The sequence below is a fragment of the Pecten maximus genome, chromosome 8 (genome assembly GCF_902652985.1).
Source record: "Pecten maximus chromosome 8, xPecMax1.1, whole genome shotgun sequence".
In the NCBI taxonomy this organism is placed as follows: Eukaryota; Metazoa; Mollusca; class Bivalvia; order Pectinida; family Pectinidae; genus Pecten; species Pecten maximus.
This window is the reverse complement of record NC_047022.1, coordinates 22,758,911-22,779,605: the sequence shown is the minus strand read 5'-3', so window position 1 is coordinate 22,779,605 and position 20,695 is coordinate 22,758,911. Positions and strand designations below refer to the sequence as shown.

Below are 20,695 nucleotides of genomic sequence, written 5' to 3'. Positions count from 1 at the left end.
CCAATGTCGACATTAAAGAAGTTAAAACAAAATGCGACGATTTTAAAAGGATGTAAATTATGTTATCAATCGATGATGTGTTTCTCTTACATATTTGTGGTGACCAGATTTCCGTTACAAACTGTATAAATAGTGGCTATCTAACAGGTTAGAAATCACCACAGCTTCCTAGAACCTTCAACCACCAGCTGATATCCTCTCCTGATCTACCAGGTAAGCTTACTTCTTCGGTGTTCCTATATGTATAACTTAGTAAGGGCTAATGACAACTTAGTCTCCTCAGATACCCTGATATTCTTTAGTATCATCTTTTAAGTTCATATTTGTTCTGATGTGTTCATACACATGAGATTTAGGCGTATGCTAGTAGTATAGTGGTTACATCAAGAACGAAATGACGATTTATACAGTATCTATATTAAGCTTTAGCATAAGCTAGTATATTCTTCAAGATTTCACACGTATTTCCTACAGCAACATGACATTTATTCTAAACAATATATAGAATGCAGCAAAACGAAGTGACGTAACTAAATTTGTTAAACGTTTTACTTAATGTCGCCATTTTTATGATTCACCATTTCAAATTCCAGTACAGTATATGTATGGAAAACAATTATAAATCAGCCTCTAGGCAACATGTAGTGCTAAACTTCACAAAAAGCTTAAACTGTAGAGTCTAGATAGTTCTGTCTACAAAAAACAATAGCTATCTGGAAGATACAATTGTTAGGTTTCTTGAACTTCTTACAGTACTGTAAGTGAACATATTTTAGCGGTTACCTTATTTTCGCGCAATTTGCGCTGAAAACATTTCCCGATAAATTATGATTGCGATATTTCGGTATATAGTTTTCAACAGCTAGTACTGTGAGCGTAATTCATCATTGTGCTAATCTGTTAATAAATTCGGCTTTATGCTAAACTTTAAGTATGCTAAAATAGAATAAAACCATCAAATGTATTGAGTTTATTGATTTATTTGTCCACAGATCATCCTCAAGATGAACACCTACATCTGTCTTGCCGTTTGTCTTGTTGCCGCCGTCAGTGCTGCAGGTTTGTCCTAAACATCTGTGTCCTAAACTGTACTGTCCTGAACATATATGTCCTGAACAGTCGTGATGAATCCGTTTCTTTCTTCTTTCTTAAATTAAGCATAGGTATGACGCGAAGCTCTATATATACGAATTCAATATGGAAGTACAAACTTGTAACATATACTGGGTAGTCAGTCGAGGTGTTTCTACTTTCCGCTTGGCTGCGATCTGATATTTATCTTCATCAGCGCAGCCTAGCGGAGAGAAATGGCACTAGGGCATGTAATCGAGTCTGACTAGTAATATCCCTCGATCCCTTGTCGAAAAGGAATTTGCACTGCTATGGGAACGTAGTTGGACATATAACACAAGAAAAACTCTTGCAAACAAAGTTGGTCGTAAATGTTTTCAAATAAAGATGTTTCTTGTGCTAAAGCAATATGAATATGAAAAATCAATCTGTTCTGATGTAAAGCATTGACCATACCACTTACGCCACATCATTAAAAAGTATCATAATTAATATGTAACATCTATTGATTAATACATCTGTTTATCTGTATTTCACAGGGTATGGAGGCGGTGCCGGAAGTATGGGCGGTACTGGAATGGGAGGAGGAATGAACGGAGGCGGAGCCGGAGGTATGGGCGGAGGAATGAACGGAGGCGGAGCCGGAGGTATGGGCGGAGGAATGGGCGGGGGTAAAGGTGGATTCGGAGGAATGGGTGGATTCGGAGGAATGGGCGGCGGAATGGGAGGCCAGGGTGGCTTCGGAGGAATGGGAGGAGGAAAAGGTGGCTTCGGAGGAATGGGAGGTGGAATGGGAGGCCAAGGAGGATTCGGAGGAATGAACGGCGGAGGAATGAACGGCGGTGGAATGAACGGCGGTGGAATGGGAGGCCAGGGTGGCTTCGGAGGAATGGGCGGTGGAAAAGGTGGCTTCGGAGGAATGGGCGGTGGTAATGGAGGTTTTGGAGGAATGGGCGGAGGAATGGGCGGAGGAATGGGCGGCCAAGGTGGATTTGGAGGAAAAGGTAAATATGTCATTTTTATATATGGTCTTATTTCACAAAGAGTTAAAATTTTCGTGTACATATTTCACTAAGCATGCATTCAAGAAGCAGTTATCCCTACATCTTTGAAAAGTTCATTCCACATTAAAAATAGATATATGTAGCAAAATTGCATGCTGGCAAGACTTCGATATCACTCAAGTATTTATCATATTAAAAGAAATCGTGAAGTATTTCGAATACAACATTACATTTTGATATACTTTACCTAGCTACCGAATGCATAAAACATTGGGCTTCCTCAACCTCATGTATTGATAAGGGCTGTCTACAATTAGTATTTCTTTATCTCAAATATCTAGGGATAGTTCTGACGTTTATGTGTATAGTATTTCTAATTACTAATCCATGTACAACCATTATGTTTCAGGATACTAAATCTCCGGCTGATTCTGCTTTCTCCAAATGACATGTATATGTTACACTACTATTAAAAATTGACTATTGCATTCAACTGTTGTCTTTGTTATAAGAAATATTACAAATACCAAGGCTGAAGGCCAATTTAATTACCACCATAACAAATAACCCTGATCAAAGAATGTCGACATAATAACGAAATCATAATTCAATTCAATGAAGACGAAACTTTCAAAATACTCCTACGTCAAATTCGGGTAATAACCACAATCTCAAATGGGAGTTTTGACAGTGACAATGGATCAACTGGGCATATCAACAAACATCTGACTTTATATCGCATAAGGAAATAGATATAAACAAGTATTTAACTTCATATCGCATAAGTAAATAGATATCAACAAACATCTGACTTTATATCACATAATGAAATAGATATCAACAAACATCTGACTTTATATCGCATAAGGAAATAGATATCAACAAACATCTGACTTTATATCACATAAGGAAATAGATATCAACAAACATCTGACTTCATATCGCATAAGGAAATAGATATCAACAAACATCTGACTTCATATCGCATAAGGAAATAGATATCAACAAACATCTGACTTCATATCGCATAAGGAAATAGATATCAACAAGCATCTGACTTTATATCGTATAAGGAAATAGATATCAACAAACATATGACTTTATATCACATAAGTAAATATATATAAACAAACATATGATTTCATATCACATAAGGAAATAGAATATCAACAAGCACCTGGCTTTATATCGCATAAGGAAATAGAATATCAACAAACATCTGACTTTATATCTTACAAGGAAATAGATATCAACAAACATCTGACTTCATATCACATAAGGAAATAGAATGTCAACAAGCATCTGACTTTATATCTCATAAGTAAATAGATATCAACAAACATCTTACTTCATATCTCATAAGTAAATAGAATATCAACAAACATCTGACTTTATATCACATAAGGAAATAGAATATCAACAAACATCTTACTTTATATCTCATAAGTAAATAGAATGTCAACAAACATCTGACTTAATATCACATAAGGAAATAGATATCAACAAACATCTGACTTTATATCACATAAGGAAATAAATATCAACAAACATCTGACTTTATATCTTACAAGGAAATAGAATGTCAACAAACATCTGACTTAACATCACATAAGGAAATAGGATATCAACAAACATCTGACTTTATATCACATAAGGAATAGAATATCAACAAGCATCTGACTTTATATCGCATAAGGAAATAGGATATCAACAAGTATTTAACTTTATATCACATAAGGAAATAGAATATCAACAAACATCTGACTTTATATCGCATAAGGAAATAGATATCAACAAACATCTGACTTCATATCACATAAGGAAATAGAATGTCAACAAGCATCTGACTTTATATCTCATAAGTAAATAGAATGTCAACAAACATCTGACTTAATATCACATAAGGAAATAGATATCAACAAACATCTGACTTTATATCACATAAGGAAATAGATATCAACAAACATCTGACTTTATATCACATAAGGAAATAAATATCAACAAACATCTGACTTTATATCTTACAAGGAAATAGAATGTCAACAAACATCTGACTTAATATCACATAAGGAAATAGGATATCAACAAACATCTGACTTTATATCACATAAGGAAATAGAATATCAACAAGCATCTGACTTTATATCGCATAAGGAAATAGGATATCAACAAGTATTTAACTTTATATCACATAAGGAAATAGAATATCAACAAACATCTGACTTTATATCGCATAAGGAAATAGATATCAACAAACATCTGACTTTATATCGCATAAGGAAATAGAATGTCAACAAACATCTGACTTTATATCGCATAAGGAAATAGATATCAACAAACATCTGACTTTATATCACATAAGGAAATAGATATCAACAAACATCTGACTTCATATCGCATAAGGAAATAGATATCAACAAACATCTGACTTTATATCACATAAGTAAATAGAATGTCAACAAACATCTGACTTTATATCGCATAAGGAAATAGAATATCAACAAACAGCTTACTTTATATCACATAAGGAAATAGATATCAACAAACATCTGACTTTATATCACATAAGGTAATAGAATATCAACAAACATCTGACTTCATATCGCATAAGGAAATAGATATCAACAAACATCTGACTTTATATCACATAAGGAAATAGATATCAACAAGCACCTGACTTTATATCGCATAAGGAAATAGATATCAACAAACATCTGACTTTATATCGCATAAGGAAATAGAATGTCAACAAACATCTGACTTTATATCGCATAAGGAAATAGATATCAACAAACATCTGACTTTATATCACATAAGGAAATAGATATCAACAAGTATCTCACTTCATATCGCATAAGGTAATAGAATATCAACAAACATCTGACTTCATATCGCATAAGGAAATAGATATCAACAAACATCTGACTTTATATCACATAAGGAAATAGATATCAACAAGCACCTGACTTTATATCGCATAAGGAAATAGATATCAACAAACATCTGACTTTATATCGCATAAGGAAATAGAATGTCAACAAACATCTGACTTTATATCGCATAAGGAAATAGATATCAACAAACATCTGACTTTATATCACATAAGGAAATAGAATGTCAACAAACATCTGACTTTATATCGCATAAGGAAATAGAATGTCAACAAACATCTGACTTTATATCACATAAGTAAATAGAATGTCAACAAACATCTGACTTTATATCGCATAAGGAAATAGAATATCAACAAACATCTTACTTTATATCACATAAGGAAATAGATATCAACAAACATCTGACTTTATATCACATAAGGTAATAGAATATCAACAAACATCTGACTTCATATCGCATAAGGAAATAGATATCAACAAACATCTGACTTTATATCACATAAGGAAATAGATATCAACAAGCACCTGACTTTATATCACATAAGGAAATAGATATCAACAAGCACCTGACTTTATATCGCATAAGGAAATAGAATATAAACAAACATCTGACTTTATATCGCATAAGGAAATAGATATCAACAAGTATCTGACTTCATATCACATAAGGAAATAGATATCAACAAGCATATAACTTCATATCACATAAGGAAATAGATATCAACAAACATCTGACTTAATATCACATAAGGAAATAGATATCAACAAACATCTGACTTTATATCACATAAGGAAATAAATATCAACAAACATCTGACTTTATATCTTACAAGGAAATAGAATGTCAACAAACATCTGACTTAACATCACATAAGGAAATAGGATATCAACAAACATCTGACTTTATATCACATAAGGAATAGAATATCAACAAGCATCTGACTTTATATCGCATAAGGAAATAGGATATCAACAAGTATTTAACTTTATATCACATAAGGAAATAGAATATCAACAAACATCTGACTTTATATCGCATAAGGAAATAGATATCAACAAACATCTGACTTTATATCACATCAGGAAATAGATATAAACAAACATCTGACTCCATATCGCATAAGGAAATAGATATCAACAAGCACCTGACTTTATATCGTAGACAGAAAAGTAAATAGAATATTTCCAAATGAGATTATGACGTCGGCCATCAACCTTTAACAATATACTTCATTAATTATATATTACAAAATACATACTTCGCAGTACAAACAACTTAAACTCAAACAGCACAAAACGAGAACACAATATTAACAAAACATAGCTACATATGCGAATTGTAAGATAAATGAAAATAAGTTGATATGTTCTGGAAGGATAGGTGGATTCTGCATTCTCCGCCGACGACATTCAAACATGAATGAAATCTTTTTCCATGTCACTTTTATTAAAGCGAGAACCGGTTATGAAACGGAACAACCATGAATATTACCCAGAGTGTTATCTAGAAAGAGTCAATTCTTATATCTGATTGAAGGGAGGTAATACATACATACTTACATACCGTACCTGTTCATACTGTGTTAGGCATTACTATATGTATTTGGGACTCCTTTAAAAAAAATTAAGGGGGGTGGGGGGTCAGGAAATGTCGGTATAATAGCGAAACCATAATTCTAATCCACATTCGATAAAACGAAATAAAGATATAAATTAAACATTTATTTACAGATTTTCGTGGAGACCATTGAAAAAGTACTAGGAGAATAAGTCCCTCATGTCTGATCCTATATAACATGTTAACAGAAATATACAAGATTCGTGTTACAAAACAATATTTCTTTATTTGGTTTGGTGGTAGTAAGCAGCATTACGACATACTGATATCAAGATACATCACGAAGTCTTCCATAACACTGGGAAAACTGGGCTACTGATGTGTGTGTCTAGAATTAACATCAACTTCTTATTTATGCCGAAGCTGCTACTTCAAATGGCCGTTTTTTTAAGACTTTATATTATAAAGCGCTTTTATTAAATCTTATTCATGGAGTGGCGTCTATATGAGTATTGTCTACATCTATATGAGTATTGTCTACGTCTATATGAGTATTGTCTACGTCTATGTGAGTATTGTCTACTGGTATCCAATCATTTGTGTTCTTATTACACACAGTTTGGGACGCGATTAGCTATCTGGTTAGCCAGATATCAAGTCAATTAGTCATAATCGAAATCAAACGTGGTAAATATAGTCTGTTTGTAAACAAATTTAATACATCAACAACATTAGATCGTAAAGTTGTGTTTGGATTGATGCCTTACCTACTTACCCGAACCAAAAAAAATCCGTTATATGACGTTTGTGTTAGTGGCAAATCATTTTTTCAGACATGTAGTCAAGATATTTACATAGAGATATACTGACATGCTCCATTGATTTGACATTAAAACAAGTAAAGGTGTCTGCTTTCCTGTGTGTCCTCTACTTCCTTTTTACAACTACATTGAATCTTATCCTGCTGGGCTAACTATCTATCCGTATTTGTTAGGTCTTTTTTTTCAAACTACTGCTATATGATTAGTGCTAATTAGTTGATGGTTGTGTATTTACGTAATTATCAAAGAAAAACATCTTAAGCCATTATAAATTCAAGGTAGATTGTTAAGAATTTCACACAAAAATGTAAACCGAGATTTAGTTTGTATGTGAGAGAGATACCGCTATTTGAAACGTATGTTTACACTTTAATATAACTATAGATAACATTTTATATCAGGCCACTAATAATGACGCCTAAATAGTATACTGCTGAATGGACGATAATTACAGTACACTGAAATGTTTCATGTGTATTACTTTTCATTAATAGAGGAAAACAGCAAATAAATGATGCCAGATGAAAAACCTAAATTCCCTGCCATTTTGAGAGTCATTCATCTTCGGTAACAGAAACTATTTCCAATCTAACGTCAATGTATTATTTTAAGATGCACGATACACACATTTGGGTTGGTATAATAACTGCTTAAAATAAGATATTAAAGAGAATTGATGAGACAACCAGAGTGTTGATGTTTCATAAGCTACATGTGGAATGTGTCCATGACAGTGGAACCTTTTCTAACATAATGTTCCGTTTCGTGATAACCGCTTTCGAGTCTCGTTTCAGCTCCGTGAATTCGAAGGCACTATTGTGTTATTTGAAAGACATCGATCTGTTCTATAGACTCTTATGTCCTGTTTACCTACATTCAATGATGTTATCTTTTGATTATTATTATTTCAACCCCTTTTTTATTTTGACGATCTAGACATGCGGTGCGAGGGCTTTCTAGAATGTATATTTTATCTGTTTTTGTCTTCGTTTGTTGATAATAATGATAATAATAAGATAGTAAATATAATAGTTACAAAGCACCATATATATTCTAACATCTTCACCAGACAAGTGACAAGTACATCAGATATATACTTTTAAAATGCAGAGGATGACGTTTGAGTTGAAGATCTAATTACACGTAGGTACACCAAGGTATTGACAATTAATAATCACCGAATTGTCACATCGACCTGGTTGCTTATGTTTAGTAAGAGATGTTTCACAACCATGGTTTGAAGGTGTTTTTGTTTTTGTTTGGTTGTTGTTGTTTTTTTTTTTTCTTTTTTTAAGTTATTTATTTACGCGTTCCACTTTAATTTGTTCATGGACTGTTTTGTTTGAATATTCCGATATATCAGAAAATATCTGTTTATTTGTATCACATCTTTTAATAAATATCCCTCTATACATATCTATAGCTTTCTATATACATATTACTAAGGATTTTAACCCAATTCCTGGTGAAAAAGAAGTTTGTCTGATATTAAAGATATTTTATGTCTATATATCTTTATCTACAATTATTAAGTAGAACATATCAAAAACTGTACGTGTACATTTCTGCTGACTGTACAAAAACCTGAGTGATGTGTGTTAGTGTTGCTTTCATCTCCATACAATCTTGCTATCACCAAGAAGGACATGTATTGGATATGTAGGACACATCTAACATATTATACATAGCGAGTAATATGAGTAATAGTGGCGTGTTACATGTTTCCTAAGTCTGGTTAACTTGGCCAAATGTAAAGGGTTATATTATGTTAAAAAATTATCGAAAAGTCGTATAATTTCATGCATATCCTTTTGACATCTTGAACCGGAAAAGTAGTTATGACATTTTCCCCACTATCCAATTATCAAAGTATTCGCATTGTAAAGTGGTATCTGAATGGCCTCGGTTATGTTGACCAGCTATTAAGTTTGCCAGTTTTCTTTTTACTAGAATAACTTCATAAACAACTATAAATATACGTTTTTCTATATTCTATAAGGTAATTGCAATCAAATACTGAAAGTAATTATCACTGAAATAAATTGTGAAAACGGTATATAGAAACTCCTGAAATGCATGACGATTATTTTCTTATCAGCATTTTAAGTTTGTTAATAAGGCAGAAGATTAACATATTATTCAGATGAATTTATCTTAAATACAACTATTTCAAAAAAAATTTTTTAATGACGCAACACCAAACAACAACAAAATGTGAAGAACAAAAACGAACCCGTAATTCAAAAACGAAGGCAGAGTATGTACAAAATATATTTAAACAAAAAAACTCTTTAAAAAGTACGAGGGTGATATTATATGTTCCGTAAGGGTAAGCGGCATTTGCTTCAAAGGCAGTCGCTATGTAAATCTAGTGAAAATTAAGGTAATATCATGTTTTCAATCTGAGCTGATAATAACGGAATCATCGGGCACATTCTCTGAAACATGAGTCCAAAAACAATTGCAATAATAAATGTTCTCTATTATTTTCTCTGTTGTTTTATCTGTTGCTGTTGATGAATTTTATCAGAAAACACGACATTTTGATATTGGTCCTTACAACGACAAAGTAACTAGGACAAATGAGTTAGTAGTCTCTTAATGATATCATTATACGTACACGTATCTTTCGATAAGTTCGTATGGATAGTGACACATGTTCTGAATGTAAACTCACACGTTAATGCCAAGATCCAATACCCAAATCCAAACTGATAGAATCCTGGAGTTATTACGCCTGTCTTTCCCTAATTTCACTGTTTACCTTACTTCCCTAATGGCTTCTATACGTTTGGCCACTAATGACGAGGAGGAAAATCCAATTGTACGATGCAGTTCTATATCATATTTTGTAGTATATAAAATGCAACGGGAACCAGTGTTGCCAAAAATTGGCACCGGTGTGATGGAAACGCCAAATTTGAACACAACCAAAATAAAACCACCGTATTTTGACAATGCAACTTGCCAAACTTGTCGACATAATTTACGGCACACTGCACCTATCTCAAAATTCATATTAAAACGCTCCAGACACCTGTACAATATTAACCTCTTTTGACATATCAACTATAGCCGAGAAAATAAAATATTTGATGCCTAGCATAAGCTGAGTACCATCCTGAACACATCAGTCAACTGAAGTTCGGTGTCGTAAGGAAAACATGGATACATTTGTACATCAGTGTACCATTTTGTTTTGTTGTTATGTATTATCCGGCATACACTTATTTGTTAGTAATAACAATAAAAACGTCCTATTCGCTGGTTTGTCTTCTGTTTAACGTTCTCTAATAGCTTCGATACATGCTTACCGGCTTACTTGTTCAAATTAAATATATGTGTCTTATATCTTCTTCGCAAGCATTGAGAGACTTCAAAATCCATTATGTCAGCAAGGCATTGCTATGTCCAATGACATTTACATGATTTCGTCTTGTTCGTTTTGATTAGTACACAATTAGATCATAATGCTCCTTTTGTCGTAGGTGTTATGTACCAATTTACCTACTATACGCGTTTGCACAAAGACAAAACAATCGTCACAAGCGTTGATTTCACGGTCAGTTTACAGAATTAATTTGGGGTCTATTTCAACCATTCTGGTCACAAAATTCGGTTCGGTATTCGGAATCCAGAGGGATTGATATTGTGAAGTTTTTTTTATTACTATAATAAAGAAGGATCGATTCTGTAAATCGGTCGTTATCAAGAGGTGGTCAGTTTTGAGAAGGGTCGGTTTTTGGAAACATTGTAAAGAGACATTAATACAATATCAATAATCTACGAATGTTCTTTCAAATGTTTTATACATTTATTGTTCAATTTGTTTTATGAGAAATGTGTTAAAATTTCAGAGTCAGAAACATTTAGAAATAAAAATGAGGACATATGTTATAAGGATAAAAAAAAGAGAGCCCGTTACTAGCTGTTAGTATCAATGTAATTTATGAGTGACCGACCGATCAGTTACCTAGGAACCCTGCCCGTGACCTCATCATCTACACACCTTACCAGTGACTCTAACCCTTCTTCCATAGTCAACACCTCTCCATGACATTTCCTTTATTGTTCGTACATGTCTTATACAATGTTTGTTGGGACTAATTAAAAACTTTATTACCTTTTCATCAAAGGTATCACGTCAGTGACCCGTGTATTTGTTTCGTTCTTACATGATTGCGGTCTGCGTGAATGGTGTCGAGATTTCCGTAAGAAAATGTATATAAGACTCTGGGGTTCCTCCCCAAATTGTGCCATACATCCCCACAGCCGACCAACAGCCCAGCAGCAGCCCCTCAGCTCATCACTCTAAGGTAAGTCCTGTGTCTCAGATCGTCAATATCTATCTTTAGAGCATTCTATTTACACTTTTCTATCTGTCGGGAAATATATTATATCAGTTTTCATATGAAGTCCTCTATAATGGTAAATAAGGATGTTTTTTTTATTAGATCCTCATTAGCATTAATAGTCACATTTCAAATAATTACGGAGCTGAATGCACGTTTTAAACGTTAATACTGATATGGAACATATCTAGGAAATTACCGTATACACTTTAGCAGTAAATCTATTTTCGCGGTTTTCGCACTGGAAGTTTAATTGTTATTGCGCTCATTACACTTTCTTATACAATATTAAAAGCAAATGATAAAGGTACTCCTATTCATTATTACACTAATCTGTCTAATATATATACACGCCAAGAGTTTCCATCAGGATTGCTACAAGTAAGAAGTTTGGATTCGTTTAGATTTTGGGTAAACTTTAATTGTTTGTAGAAACAATTAAATGATCCTTTAGTGATGCGCTAAAATTTAAGTGCGCCAAAATTAGAACATCTATAGTATAGTTATTTATACGGAGGCACTGAACGGTCGCTAGTTCGAGTGCCGACACGGACGCTGTGTTGTATCCTTGAGCAAGATACTTAACTCCATTGTGTTCCAGTCGATTCAGCAGTCAATGAATACGTGGTAGGGTAGTGCAATTAATGTTGTATGTAAACTGTTAGCGCCAAAATGGCAGCTCCGGCGGTATGCTCCCCAGGGAGTTGAGAAAGACATTGGCTGGTCGCTAAAGGCCCAATAACCACGGATAATACTACTTGAACCGCTTTTAGACAACTACGTTGCTGTGATAGAGTGGTATATAAAAGAAGTGCAACTAATAATTGTAAAATTATGTAGTAAAAGCCAAACAGAAAGTTATATTTTCTTTATCACCACCTTTCGGCTAGTGATGCATTTTAATCGTGTCTACCAAACGGGCTTATAGTTACAAGTCTCGTCAGGCGAAACCGTTCGGAAATTTCCCTCTTGATTTGAAATTAACATAGCGCTATGATTGATCACGGAAACCTTAATTTTCCAGGTGGAAATCGTTCATATGGCCATGTCCTGCTCTAATTGATTTTTAGTAATTTTAGTTGATAACTTTGACTTCAGAGCAAATACTGTATTGTGGAAATGTAAAACAAACAACAAAAGCCATTCGGCAGCTAGTGTTGATATTCTAGAATGCATAGTTTTATATGATTTTCTGTTTTCAATATATCATAGAGGCTGTTTTTTTCATTCACGCTTGACGGTACAGAAATAGCACTGCAAGATATTTTCATAACTCGATATAATATTTATCAAATGCATTGCTTTATATCATGTTTCCTGAGTGGTACTGAATTCATTCAAAAAAATCAAGCTGACATGTATCAAAATGTTATATTTGCCAGTGTACGGCGTGAAGATATTCCTATTTTATACCGGATCCATTTCTATTCAAATCTCTTTTTAAAAAAACCTAATGTTTAGAAGTAAGAGATTACAGTTTTCAACACGAAACATTCTTCAAACTTTACTATCTACCTACAAGTATTATTATGAAATGTACATTTGGGAAGAGACCGGTTCAATAATATATGGAGTGATTAGAAGAGTCGAAATGATACTGATCCAATTGCTATCATGGTCTTATCAATATAATTATCTGAATTATCTATGCAGTTTTGCTGAGATACGGATTTCTTTCGTAGATACATATACGTAATGTTTGTAGTGTTTAATTATTATTTTTACATTTTTACCATATATATTGCATATTGATGTTCCCAAATCAAATTGAAATATGATTTTTTTTATCTCGTAGACCTTCAAGATGACTTTTCTGTTCGTATGCATGGCGTCCGCCATTGTTGTCGCTGCCAACGCTGCTGGTAAGTGGATTAGATATGGTTGATAGTATGTATCATGGTATGTCTTTTTGGTTGGTCTGATGCTCCCTGTACTGGTTTCAATGCATCTTCAGTCCGTCATGTCCATTTTTATATCACTGAAATGAAAGAAGTATGAAAAAGGTTTCGGGTTTCTATAAACACGGTTAAAATATCTTTAGAACTGATTCGATAAAGAATGTATATAGAAATCTATCATAATAAATAAAAAGAGTCAATATAATAAACATATCAATTATAATGAACAAGCCCCGCCAATAGTTACCAAGGAATCTATAAAATACCTCGATGTACAATTGTTTTTGTTTTTTTAAGTTCAATACAATTTACATCATTTTACTGCTAAAATATTAAGCATAACATACGAAATGTGTATACAATATTTGTTAAAATATATTTTCAATTGATATTAGGATATGGAATGAACAATGGTTATGGAATGAACAATGGTTACGGAATGAACAATGGTTACGGAATGAACAATGGCAATGGAATGAACAACGGTGGACGTAAGTATCAATTCCATATACATGTATGCAGATAATTTTTCCAGTAGAGTATTGCGGTCCGCTCAATAAAAATTAAAAGATTTTCGAAAAACGTACGTACGTCACATAATGAGATAAAATCAAGGTGTAATCTGTTTTACAACATGTTGGTTAACACAAATGCACAAATCGGTCTAAACTATCAGCATAAGAATAGAAACTTCATTGAATCATATAACGTTAATGGGGAAAGTGTTAAAGCAAAATGAATATATTTGATAATTGTTATATTCATATGCAATCATTCCATTGTGTAACATGACATTACCTTCTAGATGAAGATAGATTGTAACGTTAAAGCACGTTGGCTGATACTTTTCCTTTTATTTCCAGGTTACAAGCGCGGTAAGTAGCCATTGGCAATTAAATAAAAGTTGAAAATCACAAACCCTATTTGATTAAGAGTAACTATCGAATCAAATTATCAGAAAAGGGTGTGTAAACATTGGTGTATTGACTCATTCGTTGTATGATATATTAGTTATTTATTTAGTGACTGGTTTACCACCAACAATCGTTAGGTTTCGTCTCAGCCATAGTCAGTGTTCTGTTGGCGTCATATCCCCTATCCCCTATTCCGTTTTAGTATAAATCCCGAAAATTATTGGCGGAGACCAAAATGTAGAGATAAATTCATGGTTAGGTAGGTTCTTGGTAAGTTTATAATGCCCAAATGAAATGTGAAAATGCAACTCTTTTTTTTTATTGTATCTATTAATTTGTTACTTTCAGCTGCCTATGGAGGAATGGGCGGAGGAATGGGTGGAATGGGCGGTATGCCTGGTATGGGAATGGGCGGTATGGGAATGGGCGGTATGGGCGGAAAAGGAATGGGCGGTATGGGAATGGGCGGTATGCCTGGTATGGGAATGGGCGGCATGGGCGGAAAAGGAATGGGCGGTATGGGTATGGGCGGTATGCCTGGTATGGGAATGGGCGGAAAAGGAATGGGCGGTATGGGAATGGGCGGTATGCCTGGTATGGGAATGGGCGGAAAAGGTATGGGAATGGGCGGTATGTCTGGTATGGGAATGGGCGGAAAAGGAATGGGCGGTATGGGAATGGGCGGTATGCCAGGTATGGGCGGAAAAGGAATGGGCGGTATGGGAATGGGCGGTATGGGCGGAAAAGGAATGGGCGGTATGGGAATGGGCGGTATGCCTGGTATGGGAATGGGCGGTATGGGCGGTATGATGGGCGGTAAAGGAGGCATGGGAGGAGGTATGGGCGGTATGCCTGGTATGGGAATGGGCGGTATGGGCGGTATGATGGGAGGAAAAGGAGGAATGGGCGGCATGGGCGGTATGATGGGCGGTAAAGGAGGCATGGGAGGAGGTATGGGCGGTATGCCTGGTATGGGAGGCATGGGCGGTATGATGGGCGGAAAAGGAGGCATGGGCGGAGGAATGGGTAAGTTATTTTTCCACTGTATTTCATTGCAATGTATTATATGTTTATACGCGGGTAGCAATATGACAAGTGCTCTTTTATGCACAATTAGAATGTACCTCGAAATTATCATCTTTTCTGTATAGGCAGATCTTATGTTGAACGTAAAATATCGATTTGCAATTACTGTCATATGTGCAGTATCATAAGTGCGAAACCTCTTCAAGGTATAGTGATTTGATAACAGTTTATTTACTTAGTATGCACGATGCCTCTTTCGATAATGATCAATATTCATTTTCAGAGTTATTACCCTTGGAAATTGGTTTAGTTTACCATATATAATCAAATATCCGGATGGCGTAAAAGAGTTTATGATATGTTGTCTTTACATGAATTTGAAAGCATTAAAAATGTAACAAAAATAATATTTACAAGTGCTTCACAGCACTTTTCATTCGTATATCGGGCTTGTTGCATTTATGAACATGAAAATACGTTGTTTATATATAACGGTGATACCCTTTCTTCTACAGGTGGCAGATACTAGCCGAATTCCCCCCTGTGTACAACAAGAATTACATACAATCAAATGGAGAAATAAAATAGATCATAGTTGCATTTAAACCATTGTTTTATCTTTTTATTTGTATGCTTTACGATGCGATTCTCTTATATTTTGCTTCCTTCATGTCAACTTTGAGTTGGGATTTTGACGTGCATTAGCGCTCTGCGTGTATTTTACTAAACAAGAATATTTACTCGCTGTCAGATGCATTAAGATGTACGAGTCGTTAACATGGATTTGTAAAAAAAAAAAAAAACTGCAGCAAACAAAATACAAAGTGTAAACTCTATACCACAGCAACAATAACAAAGAGCATTACACATTTTTTTCTGATTCAATGCATAAACAATAATGTTATGATTTCACTGAAGCAAAAACAACAACGAATACGGACATGCAGATAAAAACTTAAAATTACTCCTATTTCACAAAAGACAAAAAGAGGGTTAAATGCGAACAAAATACAGATTTCAATGGAGATAATTGAATGTTCCGAAAGGATAAGCGTCTTCTGCTCTATCGATCATACCCACCATGCAAATATAGGTCAAGTCCGGGTTTAGTCACATTTAGCATACCTGTGGGATATCGGAGTTTGTCTACATTTCTGAATCAAGTTGCTTCTATGGCACTTCTTAAAATAAATCACGTGAAGCCAGAATAGATCCATACACCTCTTAAATGGAATATCTATGACATAGAACATTATACAAATGAGACGAATTTATTTTTATTACATTTTTACCAGTGAAATATCAAAAATTATTCATTCTATAAAAGTGATATTTTCCACTAGTGAAAAATATCACTTGCTGATTTGACCAATCAAATTAATGACTAGAAAATACCAAAATAATTGACCAATCAGAAAGCCCGACATATATGTCAGCACCTGGACAGGGGGAAATACTTTTTTTGTATGCAAACTTTCGCTGTAGGCCTAGTTAGCATACGGGGTAGGTTTTTCGTTGATAAAAATGTAATAAACAGAATATCTAACAGTGTCTTCAGTAATACCAAATATATTTCACGAGATGGACTAATATTTTGATATTTTTCACGAGTGCGCACCACTCGTGAACAATATCAAAATATTAGCCCCACTCGTGAAATATATTTGGTATTACTGAAGACACTGTTAGATATCCTCTATATATCATCGTTATCTAGCCAAGACATATATTGTTAATACTAAACCTAAAATAACACATTCACCAGGTAGCCATACTGTTCCATTTACCACGGGTAACCATACTGTTCAATTTACAACGGGTAACCATACTGTTCCATTTACCACGGGTAACCATACTGTTCCATTTACCACGGGTAACCATACTGTTCCATTTACCTCAGGTAACCATACTGTTCCATTTACCACGGGTAACCAAACTGTTTCATTTACCACGGGTAACCATACTGTTCCATTTACCACGGGTAACCATACTGTTCCATTTACCACAGGTAACCATACTGTTCCATTTACCACGGGTAACCATACTGTTCCATTTACCACGGGTAACCATACTGTTCCATTTACCACAGGTAACCATACTGTTCCATTTACAACGGGTAACCATACTGTTCCATTTACCACAGGTAACCATACTGTTCCATTTACCACGGGTAACCATACTGTTCCATTTACCACAGGTAACCATACTGTTCCATTTACCACAGGTAACCATACTGTTCCATTTACCACGGGTAACCATACTGTTCCATTTACCACAGGTAACCATACTGTTCCATTTACCACAGGTAACCATACTGTTCCATTTACCACGGGTAACCATACTGTTCCATTTACCACAGGTAACCATACTGTTCCATTTACCACAGGTAACCATACTGTTCCATTTACCACAGGTAACCATACTGTTCAATTTACAACGGGTAACCATACTGTTCCATTTACCACAGGTAACCATACTGTTCCATTTACCACAGGTAACCATACTGTTCCATTTACCACGGGTAACCATACTGTTCCATTTACCACAGGTAACCATACTGTTCCATTTACCACAGGTAACCATACTGTTCCATTTACCACAGGTAACCATACTGTTCCATTTACCACGGGTAACCATACTGTTCCATTTACCACAGGTAACCATACTGTTCCATTTACCACAGGTAACCATAATAATATAAACAAGGATTATCAAAGGATTAGAAGAGTCTTTATAACTATGATTATCTCTATCTCGGGTCAGATCCATGTTGTCTAATTCAGTGGCGATGTAGGATTACATATTCTTTTATACGATGTTCTGCAGTTTTTAGATGAAACAAGCAGGTTTATTATACCGTCTTGATTTTGAAAAGGCGTTTGATTCAGTGGGATTTTTTAGACAAAGCGTTACAAAGTTTCAATTTTGGCTCATCAGTTTGTAAAAGCTGTGTTATTAACAATGGTAACTGTGTTATTAACAATGGTAATCTATCAGATTTTTCTTCAAACTGGAAAGAGGCTGCCGTCAAGGCGACCCGATATCACCATACATCTTTGTGATATGAGTTGAACTACTTTCGCTAAGGTTAAAGTCCAATCAGAGGATTGGGGCCCTCACAATTATTGATTAAAATGTGTTACTTGGACAATACGCTGATGGTGCTTATCTTCTGTTAGAGAATCACTACAGGAAGCAGTGAAGATTTTACAATAATATCAGGATTAAGAGAAAATTTATCAAAATCAAGGTTATATTGGATTGGTAATAAAACGTTCTCTGATGAAGTCATTTGTCCAGATCTAAATCTAACCTGGTCAACAGAAAATTTCAAACTCCTTGGAATTACTTTCTCTTTAAATTTAGATGAAATGGAAGATTTAACTATGAATATACTTTACTTTGAAACAAGTTGAAAAACTGTTACGATCCTGGACAGCACGTGATTTGACTATTATTGGCAGAATAACACTTTTAAAAACTCTAGTTATACCAAAGTTTGTTCACTTATTTAGTGTTCTGCCAAACCCGTCTAGAGACTTTTTAAACAGAATTAATAAAGTCTCTTTTAGGTTTATTTGGAATTCAAATACAGAAAAAGTAAAAAGAGACACTGTAGTTACATTATATGATGAAGGCGGATTGAATATGACACATATGTTAGCTTTTAGCAAATATATGAAACTTAGATGGATTAAGAGATATCACACAAATACAGACAGTGGATGGAAATCCATTTTAAAACATATATTTGAGATAGATCCGGACATACTCTTATATTTAGATGCTGGAAAGCTGAGAGAAATAGCAAAAAAATGAAAAACAAATTTTGGCAGTCTGTTATTTTTTCCTTAGCTGAACTGAAGCATCAACCAAATGCTCTTGCAGAATTCTTGGCAGTAACTTATCTTGTACCTCTCAGGAAAGCAAACCATTGCATTTTGTGGAGAAATTATGGTCTTCACACAGTAAAAGATTTATTTGTAAATGGATTTCCAAAAACATGGGCGGATCTTAATTATTTACCACATTTCAATTTCATTGAATACCATGCACTTTTTTTCAAAAAATGAATAAATAGTTCAAAAATGAATATAGAAATGCATCATTGAATGGTGAAATAATTACACCAATACATACTGATATTATCCAGAAAATGTTAAATGTGAAAGACAAACAATTCATCTACAGACTCTTAGTTAACAGTAAAAAATATAAACCAGTCAAAAGTCAGGAAAAGTGGAAAAGTTGTTTGTTACTTGAAGAATTTGTGTTTGAAGATATTTACAATATTGCCTTTTGTTGTACACTAGAAACCAAGTTACAAGCCTTTCAATTCAAGATAAATCATCGTATCCTGATGGCAAACTCCAAACTTTTTAAAATGAAAATGACAGAACAATAGTTGTACATTTTGTAAAAGAGGAGAGGAACCAATAGAGCATATCTTATACTTTTGTTTTTACTCTAATGCTGTGATAGAAGAATTTAATTCATGGTTCTCTGACTATGATGACCTAGGCGTTCTACTGAGTACAGATGTAATTTTTGGTAACTTAAACTTTAGTGATATCTTGAATCATTTCCTTTAATAATTGAATACCACATATATTGCTGTAGAAGTAATGATATTATTCCTATATTTACAGCTTGCAAATTTAAATTCATTAAAACGTTGAAAATGGAATTTTATATAGCTAAAAGAAAGAATTTACTGGGGAATATTTACTAAAAATGGGAAGTTTTTATAATGCTCTTGTAGAGCAATGAGAACATTTTGTTTTTCTATCTATTCAGTAGTACAGTTATTTATGGTCTATGTTATTATGTACATTGATCTACTCAATTCCCCAAATGTCTCAACATGATTGGACTCCCCACAAACCATTCCCACCTCTCTTATTTTATTTTATTTTTATAGAGTATAAGAAATAAATGAATGTTATACTGAGTGCGATATAGAGTGTTGTATGTATATGTGACATCTGAGTGTATACATGTATATACATGTATATATATATATTGTGTGTGTATGTGTGTATGAGGGTGTGTGTGGTGTAGCAGGCTTACACTGAATGAACGAATAACAAAATGAATGAAATGAAAAGAAACAAAATGGAATGAATGAATAAATCAATCAAATGGAATGAATGAATG

At 34.1% G+C, this 20,695-nt stretch overlaps 2 protein-coding genes across 2 annotated transcripts; both read left to right on the top strand.

Annotated features, from left to right (window-relative positions):
- The first annotated feature begins 46 nt into the window (after positions 1-46).
- On the top strand, positions 47-2,568 carry LOC117333710 (glycine-rich cell wall structural protein 1-like). The gene is made up of 4 exons (XM_033893132.1): positions 47-213; positions 993-1,059; positions 1,611-2,075; positions 2,485-2,568. Exons 2-4 carry the CDS (start codon positions 1,005-1,007, stop codon positions 2,490-2,492), a joined length of 528 nt encoding a protein of 175 aa, XP_033749023.1. The 5' UTR covers positions 47-213; positions 993-1,004; the 3' UTR covers positions 2,493-2,568.
- A 10,957-nt stretch (positions 2,569-13,525) lies between these two features.
- LOC117332208 (glycine-rich cell wall structural protein-like) lies at positions 13,526-16,067 on the top strand. The gene is made up of 5 exons (XM_033891092.1): positions 13,526-13,562; positions 13,994-14,089; positions 14,462-14,473; positions 14,861-15,538; positions 16,054-16,067. Exons 1-5 carry the CDS (start codon positions 13,526-13,528, stop codon positions 16,065-16,067), a joined length of 837 nt encoding a protein of 278 aa, XP_033746983.1.
- Positions 16,068-20,695: the final 4,628 nt, after the last annotated feature.

Excerpts from the sequence above, each read along its gene's own strand:
- LOC117333710 (XM_033893132.1), top strand. The coding sequence starts at position 1,005 with ATGAACACCTACATCTGTCTTGCCGTTTGTCTTGTTGCCGCCGTCAGT. Across the intron at positions 1,060-1,610 it reads TGCCGCCGTCAGTGCTGCAG|GGTATGGAGGCGGTGCCGGA; the intron begins GTTTGTCCTAAA and ends TGTATTTCACAG.
- LOC117332208 (XM_033891092.1), top strand. The coding sequence starts at position 13,526 with ATGGCGTCCGCCATTGTTGTCGCTGCCAACGCTGCTG. Across the intron at positions 13,563-13,993 it reads TGTCGCTGCCAACGCTGCTG|GATATGGAATGAACAATGGT; the intron begins GTAAGTGGATTA and ends AATTGATATTAG.